A 15160-nucleotide genomic window follows, 5' to 3' on the forward strand; every position below is an offset into this window, starting at 1 on the left:
AAACTTAAACAATACCCCAAAAAAAAAAATGAAAAATAATGAAAAAAAAAACAAAAGTAGACAAAGGAAAAAAAATTATTCTACGTTTCAGTACGAAGAGAATTGTTCTTGCAATCTCTCTCTCTCTCTTCCTATCTCTATTTCTATTTCTATCTCTCTCTCTCTCTCTCTCTTTTCTCTCTCTCTCTCTCTCTCTCTCTCTCTCTCTCTCTTTCTCTATTTCTATATACGGATCTAAAAGAAAAACGATCTGATTGTAATCCACGAAATTTAATGCATGCAATAATGTTTACCAAGTGTGTATCTACATTGCCTTTAAATAATAGTGCGCCCCCTCCCTCCTTCACCCCCCCCTCCTTAACCCCAATCCCCCATAAAAGAAAATAAAAACAAATCTCTCTCTCTTTCTCTTTCTCTCCTTCTCTCTTTCTATCTTCAATGTAATTTGTATATAAAGCAGAGATTTTTCTTATAAGTGGATGATGCACATATGTTTGAAAAAAAAAAATGAGAAAAAAAAAACTTGAAATATCTATATCATTGTATTAATTTTCTTCGTTATATTATTATTATCGCGTTATTTATATAAATAAGTTATATATATATGGTATTAATTTTCGTTTATTTTCCATGTCTTCCAAAAACAATTGTAATCTCTCTTGTATTTATTTGATTATAATTATTGGGTTTGGGGCAAGAAAGTAATTTCGGTTGTTTTTTTTTGTTTTGTTTTTTTTTAGTTTAAAATAAAACACTCCAATTGTTTTTCTATAATACAATAAATGAACTTTAAATGAACACGTTCCGTGTCACGTGTACCACCGGTGGTACACGTTAAACTTGTTCATCAGGCCACGTGTGTACCATCATCGGTGGTACACTTTTACCATTTTATGCGTTGAAAATATATGTTTTGTTTATTAACAAATTGAATTTTGTAAGAAAAAAGTATTCCTATTAAAGGATATTGATGCATTATACAAAATGTAGTATAGAAACAATGCACATATGTATGTTTGTTCAATTGTTATATATTTACAAATAATTTATAATTACATGGTAATGCGATTTGTTGATTTTGTTTTTTAAAGCAAAAAAAAATTAAATGGCTTGAGTTGACAAGTCAGGTAAAAAAAAAAAAAGAAAAAGAAAAAGAATCATCAAAATCCCAGTTGCAAGTGCACCCAGTTGAAAGTTCTGAGGTATAACAAACATTAAAAAAAAAAAAAAAATACAGTCGAATTGAGAAGCTCCTCGTTTTTTTTTTTTTTTTTGAAGTCGGTTAAAAAGGGCTTGCCACGGAACGTGTTAAATAACTAAATTTTATTAACTTTCTATACAAAAAAAAAAAAAGGAACTTTCAATTATCTACAAAATTTTAACACATTAACAAAAGAATAATGATGAAACAAACATAACTTAATCTATTGATGCAAAATGAAATTACTTTTCTTGCTAACTCAATATTTGATTTGTGTACTCTTGTTATTTTCTTTTGTATTCATTTTTTGTTTTGTTTTTTAGTTGTATTTTGTTCCAATTATACTACGATTTACTATAATTTAAAATACAGCAGTATTGCATATCAATTATATGAAAAAAAAAACCAAAAACAAAAAAATAGAAGAAAAAATAGAAGAAAAAATGTTGGATTTAACGAATAAGAAAAGATAGTTTTTTTTTTGTAATTTTTTTTTTTTTGTTACATTCCTATTCGAATTTTTTTTTTTTTTTTTTTTTTTTTGGAAAAACATGGTGCGGTTGATAATTTTATTAGGGAAAATAATTTGTTCTGGTGTATATTTTGTTTCTTTTTTGAAAATGGAAAATATTTAAATAATCGTTTTCTTTTTTGTTGTCTTCTCTTAAAAGAAAAAAAAACATCATCGTCGATCAATTTTTGCATATCATTATTAATTCATGCATACGAAATTATACCTAAAAGTATATCTTCCTACCTTTCGCATATATATATCTATATATATACAATAATAATAATAATACTAATAATAATAATAATAATAATAATAATTAAAAGAAACAATTATAAATGAATGCATCATCCCCCTTCTTGTTGGTTGAAAATAATATTGGTGACATGTGTTAAATTAAAACACAGACAAAACATTTTCTTATTTGTAATAAAATAAAAAAATAAAAAGAAAGAAACAAACAGAAGATAAAAGAAAAAAAGTGCATTAATGTTTATCACATTTGTGGTGCATCATCAATAATTATTGAAAAGATAAACAATTCTCGTAATGAAATATCCGTTTTTTCATTTATTTTAATTATAATATAATTATTATAATTAATATATATATATATATATATATATATATATATATATATATTATATAATAATATAGTAATATTATAATATAATATAATATATTATAATATTATATTATAATAATTTTTTTTTATATTATTAATATATAATTAATAATTAATATTATTATATTATTAATATATATGTATATATATTAATTATATTAACACTTTAATGGCCGCACGTCTAAGCAGTCAACTTAGTGAAGAATTAATTTAAAAAAAAAACAAAACTTTATTATAAATTCACGAAAAAATTAACATGAAGCAAAAAACAACAACAATTTAAACAATACATTTAATTGTATATAATTTTAAATATATAAAGAGTTATAAAAAATAAATAATGACAAATAATGGTTGTTCCAATTATCATACACTTGTTGTGTGAGCGGCCATTAAAGAGAATGTTAATTATATAATTATTATAATTAATAATTATTTTTAATTTATTTTAATTATATATATATATATAAGTATAAATGAATGAACGAATGAAAAAAACAATTAATTGTGATGCACGTGCCAACGTTTCGCAAATAAATTATACCCCCTCACCAAATATTAATACGAATAATATTAAATTAATTGAAAAAGAAGTGGAAGAAATGTTTCATTGACAATACATTGTCACTGAATAAATGAATACTAAAATTAGGCCACTAATTAAACTTAAGATGTGACAGTTTATAATTAAACAATTCATCGTTTAATTGAAATTATTTAAAGATGATGAGAAAAATGAGAGAAAACACGTTTGAAGAAAACGTTACAATGTAAACCATATTTAAAGAGACAAATTGAATTATCTTATAAATCATTTTATTTATATTTAATTGAATATTTAAATTCCTTTTTCCTTGTTCTTTTAATTTCATCTTTTTATTGATGCATTCATTCATCATCAATCTAATGAAATAAATAAATAAATAAATAAATAAATAAATAAATAAATAAATAAATAAATACGAATGTCCCTGAATCGAGCTTTAGAAAGACACGTAGAAAAAAAAGATAAGAAATGAAAAAAAGTGTGTGTGGCACTTAGAAACGTCCTCTCTTCGTGTTCACGTGTTCCAAAATAAAAAATAAAAAATAAAAAAAAAAAAAAAAACAAAGAAAAAAAAAAGAAAAGAAAAAACTTGAGTATTAGATGATGCAGTATGTGATATGTATACTTCGAAATGTGCAAGAATGAATTTTAAATATGAGGAAGAAAGCAAGTGGATGTTGTGTGGTGTGGTGTGATGTGGTGTAGTATGAGGACAACAAACCTCAATGGATTGATTTTCATTTTGAAGCTTATTGTGCAAAAGATGGGAAGAAGAAGAAGAAAAAGAAGAAGAAGAAGAAGAAGAGACAACAAGAAAAATCATTTCAAATTCATAATATAACAAACACACATAAAACACACTCATACACCTTTATGAGATACCCGTAATATATATATATATATATATATATATATATATATATATATATACATAGACATATATATAAGGTATTTATAATAATTACAAAAAAAAAGAAATTATAATAATTATTATTATTATTATTTAAAAAAGAAAAATAAAAGAGCTCAAAATTTGAATTCCATCCGCAAAGGAGAAGAAGAACATACACACATACACACACACACACACATAAAACAAATGATTCAGTCATCATAGAAAATAAAGTCTAAAAACAACAACACACACTTGCGTATTATCTACAAAATACTTTTAATCGTAATATTAATTAATAATATACAGATTGTAAATAACTAAACAATAATAAAATATGCTGTAACAAGTTTTTTTTCTCTTTTCGCATCTTTCTACTCATCATATTAACTTCATTTGTTTTTGTTTTTATTTTGTTTTGTTTGTTTCTTTGATTTTTTTTTGCTTCTTTAATTTTTTTTTTTTTAATGATTTTTTATATATTTTGTCCTCTTCTTCTTCTTCTTCTTCTTCTTCTTCATCATCTTCTTCTTCTTCTTCTTATTTTATTCTTTTCACATTTTTGCAAGAATAATGGAGATTTTTATTTAATTTCTTCCGATCTCTTCTTCTTCTTTTTCATCTTCTTTTTAAATTTCATATATAATAATAGAAACGACGCCAAAGTATTCGCAAATATGATTGAAATTTGAATCGTTAACGAGACCGAAAGTGGGAAGAAGGCACAGGGTTGTTTTAAAGTTATGTTTTTCTTTTTTTTTTTTTTTGGGATGATGGTAATATTATTTTACTCATTGGAAAAAAAATGCTTCTTTCTCTCTTTCTTACTTCCTTACTTTCTTTCTATCTTTCTTTCTTTCTTTTTATCTTTTCATTATTCTTCGTTCATTCAAAAATTCACAATGGCGCGAAATTATTCGTAAAAAAAAAAAAAAAAAAAAAAAGTAAAAGAAACAACAACACATTTTAGTAGTCCATTTTTACTTTCTTTTCTTTTCTTTTCTTTGTTTCTTTTTTCCTGCAGCCTCTGTTTGTATATTGGTGTGTTAATTTTATTTGTTTTCTTATAAACATTATATTTTTGTTTTTATCTTTTTTTTTTCAAAAGTTCCACACACTTTCTTTTCTTTACCGTAACTTTTTGATTTTTTCTTTCTATTCCAAATGATAATCCACGTAAAATATGAGAGAGGGGAGCACCGTGTCGCAATTCTCGCATCATGAAGAAAAAAAAAAAAAAAAAGAAAAAACAAACAAACAAACTCTCAAAGAGAATTCGTTTTTCTTTTTTTTTCTTTTTTAAGCGTGTACAATTAATTAATTAATTAAATAATTTCATTAATTAGATAAAAGAAATTAAAAAAAAAAAGAAAAAAACGGAAGTGAGGGGAACAGAAGACGACCGAGATGCGTCAAAGTCGTACGCCATATTTTTTTCTTTTCTTTCTATCATCCTATATGGACATCCCCCCTTCATCATCATTATCATCATCATCATCATCATTATTAATATTATTATTGTTATTATTATTTTATGCAAAAAAAAAAAACGTAAAAAGTTTGAACACGCATCGTTGAGAGAGGAGTACCCTTTTCTAATATTTGTTTTTAGTATTTTTTTGTTTTGTTTTTTTTTTTCTAAGAACACAAGCGGCGACAACGCGTTAATTACTCGTACGTTTATCCTTTTTCATTTTGTTTTTTTTTTGTTCCTTTCTTTATATATATATGTATGTAATAATAATATATATAATATGTACTAATTTTTTGTCGTCAGGTGCCACGTTTTTTATTTTTTTTTACTTCTATTTTCTAACGCAGGGCACACGCACGATAAAATTCCTAAGCCTTTCTCTCTCTCTCTCTCTTTTTTTTCTCTCTCTCTTTCTCTTTCTTTCTTTCTTTCTTTTATTCTATCTTCCTTTCTCAAAATTATGCATTATTAATATTATTATTATTAATATTATTATTATTATTATTATTAATATAATTATTATTAATATTTTTCCTTTTTTTATTTTAATTTCAATTTCAAAAATTCGCGCGAACACACACTCTCTCTCTCTCTCTCTCTCTCTCTCTCGCTCTCTTTCTCTCGCTCTCTTTCTCTCGTATATAATTATATATATATATATTTTAAAACTTTCGTAGGTCATAACTGTAAATAATTACATCTACTGTACAACGAAGCGCTCGCTCTTTTTTCCTAGCGTTTATTTTTCTTTTTTTTTGTTTTGTTAATTATTCATTTTCTTTTAAACTTACTCTTTTACTTTTACTTTTTTGTTATGTGTGTGTATCTATTTAATTAATTAAATAATTAATTAATTCTTTTTCTTTTTTGTTTCTTTTTCTAAGCACTCATCGTTGTGCTGTGATTTTGATAATTCATATTTTCTCTTTATTCTTATTTATCATATATATATATATATCGGTTGTTTTTTTTTTTTTTTATATATAATTAATCTTTTTAGAAAAAATTTTTCATTTACTTTCGTTGGTATAAAAAGAAAAAAAAGAAAAGAAAAAAAAAGAGAAAAAAAAAGTAAAAAAAAACTTTATTAACGCGAAAGTGTCACAAACTACGCGTTAAAAAAATATATATATATAATATGCATAAAAAAAAGGAGATTTTTAATAAAGAAAGAATAAGAAAAGGAAGAAGAAGAAGAAGAAGAAGAAGAAGAAAACAAATATTAAGCAAAGAAACAAAACTTTGGCAGCTGTTTTTTTTTTTTTTCTTCGATGATCCACGTATTACGAGCAAGAAGCGCGATAAACTTGTCTCTTCTTATAAAGTTTTTTTTATTCTTTTTTTTTCTTTTCTTTTTTTTTTTTTTATTTTTTTTTTTTACTTTAATTCGATGTACCCAGTAAGAATTTAAATATTTTTTACTTTCGAAAAAATATAAAAACTTTTTTTCTTTTTTTTTTTTTTAATAATATAATACTATCAATCCTGTGATATATATACATATATATATGTATATATATATATATACTCGTTATAGTATTCCAAGCAAATAATGCTCGATTATATCCATCTTGATTTTCTCTACGTTTAGAATAAGAAACGGAAAATAATAAAATTAATAAAAAAAAAAAAAAAAACCTAACTAATAAAATAAAATAAAATAAAATAAAATAAAATGAATAAAGCACCTCACCGTTTGATCCCTTGGATATGGTGCCAAGAAAGTATATATGTACAAAGAACATTAAAGTTAAGCATTCATATACAATATATAATGAATATGTGATATGCCTAATCAATTAATTAAAGTTTCAACAAATCGAGTATCCTTCGACAAATGGATAAAGTCATTTGTCATAATAATACAATGAATTTTTTGTTTTTGTTTGTTGTTTTTTTTTTTTTTTTTTTTTTTTTTAGTCAAATTAATACCAAAGATGAATAAGAGAAGAAGGCTGCATAAATACATTCACTTTGATTTCTTGATCGCAGATGTTGTTAGTTGGTTATTTCATTTCTTCGCTAATTTGTTGTTAAAATAATTCATGTCGATAAAACTTGTTATTATAAATAACGACTCCATCATTGTCATTCGTTCTTTTCTTATCCTTTTCCATTCGCATTACTTTTATAGTTTCCTTGATTTTCAACATATAACGTGCTGTTATATTTTGGAATAAGTAATGGTTATTATTCTGTTTGTTTGTTTGTTTGTTAAAACTCCACTTGTGTTGTTGTTATTATTGTTGTTGTTGGTATATCCTATTAACCCTGTTTTTTCCATACAGCTCTGGGACTTGATTAGAATTTGATCTCATTGCTATAATATAACCGATTAATTAAATATCCGGTTTATATCGCAATTGTCGTTAATTCATTTCTTCTTATTATGTTGTTCCTTCCATCTTGTTTTGTTTTCCAACTAATATGATATTTGTTAACAATGTATTTTGATCGCTAATTCCGACACAAACACATGGAACTACAAGTAAGTAGTAGCAGCAGTAGCAGTAGTAGTAGTAGTAGTAGTAGTAGCAGTAGAAGTAGTAATAGTAGTAGTAGTAGTAGTAGTACTAGAAGTAGCAGTAGTAGACTCTGAAACACATGGCTTCTGGAAAATGTATGTGAGAATAATGAACTTAATAAATCATGATCATCATTCATTCATCATCATCTTCATCATTATCATTATCATTATCTTCATCATCATCATCGGGTGTACAAAGTGAAAAATCAACCGATGCGACGCTTGTTTGACTAAAGTAACGCGAACCTTAGTAAAGAAGGACTAAATGATAACAATATCAAGTGCACTGACGATTGAAGAAGAATTATCAATGCAAGCTAAGGTCACTTGCCCATACTGGCATTTGCTGGCAATGTTGCTGAGCGTTGTTGCACCGATAAATATGGCTTTAACGTCGATCTTGTTGATTCCCTAAAAAAAAGATAGAACAATCATATTAATAAAGAAATATTAGAATATTTATTCTATCGTTTATATATATCTACAAATTGAACGGCACAAATAAAATGACGAGTGTCCAAAAATGCATTCCCAAAAAGAACAAAACAAAAACAAACAAAAAATAACTATCAATGCCCGATATATTGTAAAGAAGCTCCAAAAGCGTATCAGCAATTTCCAAAAATATATATGCATATTAATCCTTTAGATACTACCATCCATCCATCCATCCATTCATAGACATTTAGCATCAGCTTCAAATTTGTATAAATATAAATGTGAATATCTTGAAATGTATTGTGATATAATATTTCATTTGTTATACTCATGAACAACATATAGTCGTATCGAAAGGATTAATAAATTTATTATTGGCCCATTAACATGATAATAAAAGCTTTCAAAACGTATGATCTTGAATATTCTCATTTTAAAATGATTCTTGTTTCATGCTTTCATTTCGGTTTACTTGAAAAAGGACAATACATCTGAACACCATTTTCTATCTAAATATTATCCTAGATAATTTTCAAATAAAAATTGCATTGTTTTTCTTTCATATGCTGGTCATGCAGTGTATATATATATATAAAAAAAAAAGAAAGCTAATACGATCCCTATTTATTTCAGTAAACACAACGAACACAGTTATTGGTGGCCAACCTGGATGATTTCCTTGTCCTTCACATATTCTCCGAACAATAGATTTAATTTTTTTTTTCACTCTGTGATTCTTGCACACTTAGAAATATTGACTCTATTTCATATTTTTAGTAATTATAGAAAGAGATGTTTATGAAGAGAAATGGGGAAATAATGAAACAACTCTAACCTCTCTAAACCCGATCATGCGATGCCACAATACACGAGATCTATTTAGTCCCTGGCTACGTTGAGCTGCACGGCTACGCTACCTTGGCGAGACACGTTGTCCTGTGCCATCGACATGTGAATTAGCTTTATAACCACATTTTTGTATACGCCTAGATAATCTTGTAACCCAATATTTTTGTTCCTCTGGACTTCCCGCAAGGACCAACAATTCTCGTGCACTGTTTGGATCATAATGTAATTTACACGGAGCTATGGCATCTTCTTTCTTTTCCAAATGTTCTTTATGAACTTTTATACGACATCCTATACAATAATAATGTTATATGAAAAATTAATATTACAATTTGTGTGTTACATTAAAAAAAAAAAAAAAAAAAAAAAAAAAAATATCATTAATTTTTCATTAATTTTGTTTTAACTTACTTCGACATTCCAATGCTGGAGATGGACGAAACATATGCCAAAGTTGTTTAGAACAAACTTCACAAGCAGTTGGCATATGATAAGATATTGAAACAAATTCGTGACCCTTCAATTGTTGAGTACCAGGTTTATCTGTAAGTTGTGGTAATTCTATTCCAGATAATGCATTACCTTCGTCCCCAGGTCTTCTAGCTTCACCTTCACCAGCATAAAGTAACTACACGAATGATAATACAAAATAATCATTATTTTAATAATTATTAGATGTTATGTTTTATAATAAAGATTATCCAATAATTTACCTGAAAAATCCTAGGAATATCTTTGGCATTGGCGCGGATAACATCACCTTGCGTGACAGATCTAACATGAAATACTTTACTCAAATCTAATATCAAAACTGGATCGGCGTTCATTTTGTCGTTTTCGCTATTATAAAAAATGATCTTTTTCGATGAAACGACCACGTATTGCTTCTTCCAACCATGCCTCTTAATATTTTGTTTGTTTGGCACGTTTAACCAACCCTCTAATCTCATAGAACCGTGCTCGGATAAAACGGAATCTTCTCCATCATTTTCAACGGAAGAAACACTTGCTGTTTCTGAATTGACGCTAGCTATTTTCATTTGCAACGTTTCAATTTCCGAATCCTTTGAATCCAATTCCATTTGTAGCCTCAATTTTGCTTGATTTTCTTCCACGAGTTGTGCCTGTTTATTAAAATATATATATATATCATTTATTAAAAATGTGTAAAAAGATATTTCATTTATATAAAAGAGATTAAAAATGATCTTACTTGTAAATCTTGTAGATCCTTCTGCCATTTAGCTGCCAATTGTCCATATTTTTCACGTTCTTGAGTAAGTTCTTGCTGAAAGCGTCTACAGTCTTTTTCCTTCTTTCTAAGATCCGTAGCAGATGCTTTGTTCTTATTTTTACCAGTAGATGATACATCTTTTCTATTCATGATTTCAGCCAACTTGTTAACAGCTTGTTGTTTAAGCACTTGCTCAGTCTTTAATTTACTACTGAGTTTTTCTATTTCTTCAGCATTAGATTGTGCTTTATTGAGTTGTTCTTGAAGTTCTTTCACCCGTTTATTCAAGTCTTCTTTCTCTTTAATATATTGTTCGACAGATTTCTTTAATTCCGCTTCCCCATCTTTAAGTCTGTTTATAATCTGTTCTTTAGCATTCAATTCCTGATGATGTTTAGCAACTCCATCTTTGTATTCCAATTCCTTCATGGTACGTTCTTTTTCAAGATCAGCCACAGTTTCTTCAGCTATTGATCTTGCCAATGCTTCGCTATCTCCTCTGGTTAAAGAAAGTTGTAATTGATGAACCAAAGAACTACGTTCTTCTTCCAACTCTTGCTGTGATCTCGTTTTCTCTTCAAGCTCTTCACGTAATTCTTGAGTTTGTGTTTTATAAAGAGTCTATATATTAAACATAAACGTATTCGTTGAAATAACAATGGATATTATTTGTTTAAAAAAAAAAATAATAATAATAAATATATATTTACCGAAAAGTAAGCTTCTGCTTCCAGTTGTTCTTGTAATTCTTTAGTCTGTAGCTGATCAACATTTCTTTGAGTCTTCAAATGATGTAATTCTTCCTCTATTTGTCGTTTGGCTTCTCTTAATTGAGTTACTTCACCAATTAACTGTTGTTCCCTAGCACGTAATCTTCCAGCTTCCGAGGACTGTTGTGCCAAATCAGTTTGAAGAACATTTCTCTTTTGTTGTTCCTGTTCAACCTGGCCCTGAAGTACTTTAACTTTTTCCACTTCTTGTCTGTGTTCACCCTCAAGTTTCTGCAAACGTTGCTGGATTTGTCTGTAGTCTACCGATAGCATAGAAGTTTGTCTCTCCTTTTCTTGTGCAAGTAATTCCGCTTTTTGTCTACCACTCTTCTCTTCGTTCAATTTTGCTTGTAAAGCTGTTTAAGATAATAATAATATATCATTAAAAATTCTATTTTCTTCATTGTCAACATATAATTCTTGATTATAATATACATACATAAAGGAAGATCATCACCAATATGAATGCAATAAAAAGTATCAAATTTTTATTAGATTAATTGACAATCATTTAAACGATACTAAACGGATGAAACGACACAACAAATATTATAACTATTATTACCTGAGAATATTCCATTATGATGTCCTGTGATGTACGTTTAAGTAAAGGTATAATATATTTTATGAAACTGTTGTACTTGATAGATGAATAATATATTTATATAATATAGATACCTTTAACAACTTCCAGATTTGCTTCTTCCTTCGATAGTATACGTGATCTTTCCGTCTCTTGATGTGCAACAACTTCTTGATTATACCTAGCTTGTGCAGCTTTTAATTCAAGCGTCAAACTTGCTGTTTCTTTTTCTAATGCCGATACTTTTTCATTTAGCTGTCTGTTGTCCAAAGTAGCTTTCTCTTCTTTTTCATGACTACGTTTCAATTCAAGGTGTAAAGCAGATAAACGCGTTTCTAGTTCTACTGTTAAAGACGACGCCTGTGATCGAGAGCTACGTTCTTTTGATAGTTGACCCTATAAAGAAAAAGAAAACAAAAGTAATATACATATTACATAATTTGACTATAAAAAATGTAATTATAAATTTCTAAATCTTACTTGCAATGCGGCAACTTCTTGCTGTAAGGTATCTCGTTGAGCTTGCAATTGAGTTCTTGCAATTTGCAGTTCATTAGCCATTTGTTCGGCAGCTTGACGAGCTACAGTAATTTCAGTAGCTTGTTTTCGTAATCTCGTTACTGTCTCCGTTTCTCTTTCCAATTTAGATTGCATTTCTTTAATTTGTTTTTCTAATGTGTTAACACGTTCAAATGTCTGTTGTGAAGTACTAGCGTCTCGTGCTCTCCTAGATTGTTCCTCGTCAAATTTCTTTTTTAATTCCATTAATAAAGATTCTGCCTTTCTACGAGCTTCTGTTTCATGATCTACTTTCCTTTGTGCTTCTTTATAATTATGTCTTAATAAAGTTAACTCTTTATCTGCTCTTCCCGCCTCTTCACGTAATTCAGTCTCCCTGCGTGTCATGGTTTCTAATTGAACGGACAAAGCTCTTTGTCTTGCTTCCATAGATTCAATTTGCCTTCTTTCTCGTTCTAATAAATTTTCTAACTGTGAGATTTTGGCATCATCGTTAGTACCATTATTAATATGATTTTCTAAACCATCTACAGATTCTTTCCCATTAATAGCTAATAATTGATAATCTCCCGAATATGTGAAACCTATGAATGGTAAATGATTTCCAGAAAATGCTTTTGGTACTGGAAAACTTTCCTCCGGTCCATCTTCTTTATCGACATCATCAAAATTGCTGGTATCATCGTCTCCTGATAATTCGGGTACCACGGGTGGTACGCATTCTCTTAAATTTTCAAAAGTCCACTGATCATTTTTAAAGAATGGATGGCTTTTGATTTCTTCCATGCCATTTCTTCCTAACCGTTTAGTTCTATCCGTGAGAAAGCCACATATCAAATTTTTTGCATAATGCGAAATGTTAAGCTCCTGGGGGAAATGTAGTGCATTTCTATGATCCATAATCTTCGAATATGTTCCAACTAATGAATCAGCATAAAATGGAGTGTCCCCAACGAGCATTTCATATAAAAATACACCAACAGACCACCAATCACATTCTCTACCATATACACCTTCTCCACCCTGTGATTGAAGTACTTCGGGTGATATATAATCAGGTGTACCTACTGCAGTATCAGAACGAACCAATCCATCCTGTATTATACAAACACATACATTACAAATTAAATTTATTGACAATGAAAAAATAAATAATATCATATTTAAGCATAATACATACAGCATCCATTCTCATACACGTGCCAAAATCTGCAAGTTTCAAATGGCCATGCTTGTCAAGCAGCATATTGTCTGGTTTGACATCTCGATGTACAAATCCCATACGATGTATTGCATCTAATGCGAGCACTACTTCGGCACAATAAAATTTGGCCCATTTTTCTGGTACATCATAATTAGACATCAAATTAACTAAATCTCCACCTGGCATATAATCCATTACCATGTAGAGATACTTTTGATCTTGAAAAGCAAAATGTAGTTGAACTATCCACTGCGAATTAGCGTGAGCCATAATATCTCGTTCTTCCCAAAAAAAGGCTGAATCCGAACGCTTGATCTATCAATTATCAAAATAAAACAATAAATAAATATATTTAAAAAAAAACGAGCTTATATATAAACATAATAACAATAATTATTAAACGTGAATTACCATTTCAAATTTGCTGAGTAATTTCATAGCATAGACTTTTTGAGTAGATTTGTGTCTAACTAGTTGAACTTCACCAAATGCACCACGTCCTATAACTTTAATCAAAGTAAAGTCATCGATACGCATTCGCATTTTACAAATATCTTGAGCGACGGAATCATCTGTAATAAAAAGATAATTAATTGTTAGCTGTTTAATGTATGTTTTACTTGCATTTAAATAAAATTAATAAATGTATAGGAATAATAATTACATCTATTCATATAGGCTTCTATATTCTTCATACGCTTAACACCAGGATGATCACAGTCTGCAACAAGCGCTTGGACCGTATCTAACAAACTGTCGATATTAGTCACACTTCTAGGATCCTTAATACGTTCCTCCAACAATCTCAGGCGCCTGCGCCTATCCTCATCTCTTATTATTTCCATTTCTCCTGTTAGGAGTTAAGGCTACAATGCCGCAACAATATACTCTTTTCTTGGTGCATTAGTCCATTTTCCCTGTGTACCACAAAGAGTAGAATTAAAATCAAATAATACATGTATACAAATATATAAACAAAGAAGTATATAAAATAATAAATTACATTTGATGAGTAGGAGAAGTAACGTAGCACCATTACATTACTTAATTAGATACGATGTCAGAACGATGAAGTAGTAGAGGTAAATTTTTGAAAAACACATGTATCCAGTCAATGTGCAACGACTTGTTGGCACAACCGATATCGTAACGACACGTTTGATTGATGAAAGACAAACGGTACGTTCGAATCGAGAAAAGCATTGCTTGTACGTGTTATGAAAAATGTTGATTACTCGAATTGGAGTGGTTTTTTGTTTTCTTTTGTAAAAAAAAAAAAATAAAATATGAAGAAATAGGATCCTTACTTAAGTGTTATTACAGGTAGAATTGAACATATACAATAGACGATACAATTGATATAGGAAATCTTTTGTTAGAGATGTTTCTTGATCAAGGATCTCAAAGTATTACGCGTAGACCTTCTGACGAAAGAAAAAATTCGAAACGTGTGTCGTAATAGACATAGTTAAACGAAAATGACTAAGATATTCCACGATCGAGAAATCAACATAAATAATCGTATGACATCAAACACTATAATCATTTATAGGTATATTATAATACAGCAAGTGCTCGTTCGTAGTTGATCACGATAGAATTTTATCTCTTCTCTTTTCCTACATTTTCAATGCTCGATATCGTAGATACGACAACGAAGACGAGGATGAGGAAGAGGAGCAGGAGGAGGAGGAGGAGGACGAATGGAAAATAAAGGTAAATCCACGTTAACTTAAAGCGTCACACAATTATACCACACAGTACCTACGTCCCACCACTTAAACTC

The 15160-nt window shown here is 28.5% G+C and overlaps 1 protein-coding gene across 5 annotated transcripts; it reads right to left on the reverse strand.

The window, feature by feature from the left end:
* Positions 1-4036: 4036 nt before the first annotated feature.
* ROCK2 (Rho-associated, coiled-coil containing protein kinase 2) lies at positions 4037-14517 on the reverse strand. 5 transcript variants are annotated; one of them, XR_001476694.2, is made up of 13 exons: positions 14378-14517; positions 14039-14291; positions 13786-13946; positions 13351-13689; positions 12132-13265; positions 11747-12047; positions 11634-11657; positions 11009-11424; positions 10278-10919; positions 9778-10188; positions 9476-9692; positions 9051-9355; positions 4037-8188 (listed from the first exon to the last, which is right to left on the reverse strand). XR_001476694.2 is itself a non-coding variant. In XM_015333699.2 (13 exons), exons 2-13 carry the CDS (start codon positions 14217-14219, stop codon positions 8101-8103), a joined length of 4128 nt encoding a protein of 1375 aa, XP_015189185.1. In that variant the 5' UTR covers positions 14220-14291; positions 14378-14517; the 3' UTR covers positions 4037-8100. The 5 variants fall into 5 exon arrangements, 3 of the variants coding, with proteins under 3 accessions (XP_015189185.1, XP_015189184.1, XP_015189186.1); XM_015333699.2 differs by having other exon boundaries at positions 9133-9355; positions 11009-11415; XM_015333698.2 differs by having other exon boundaries at positions 9133-9355.
* Positions 14518-15160: the final 643 nt, after the last annotated feature.

Source organism: Polistes dominula, unplaced genomic scaffold (assembly GCF_049000335.1).
Source record: "Polistes dominula isolate Pdom_NZ unplaced genomic scaffold, Pdom_raw_medaka contig_11, whole genome shotgun sequence".
Classification (NCBI taxonomy): domain Eukaryota; kingdom Metazoa; phylum Arthropoda; class Insecta; order Hymenoptera; family Vespidae; genus Polistes; species Polistes dominula.

Excerpts from the sequence above, each read along its gene's own strand:
- ROCK2 (XM_015333698.2), bottom strand. The coding sequence starts at position 14,219 with ATGGAAATAATAAGAGATGAGGATAGGCGCAGGCGCCTGAGATTGTTG. Across the intron at positions 11,658-11,746 it reads AAATCTGGAAGTTGTTAAAG|GACATCATAATGGAATATTC; the intron begins GTATCTATATTA and ends CGTACATCACAG. Across the intron at positions 9,356-9,475 it reads TCCAGCATTGGAATGTCGAA|GATGTCGTATAAAAGTTCAT; the intron begins GTAAGTTAAAAC and ends ATTATTGTATAG.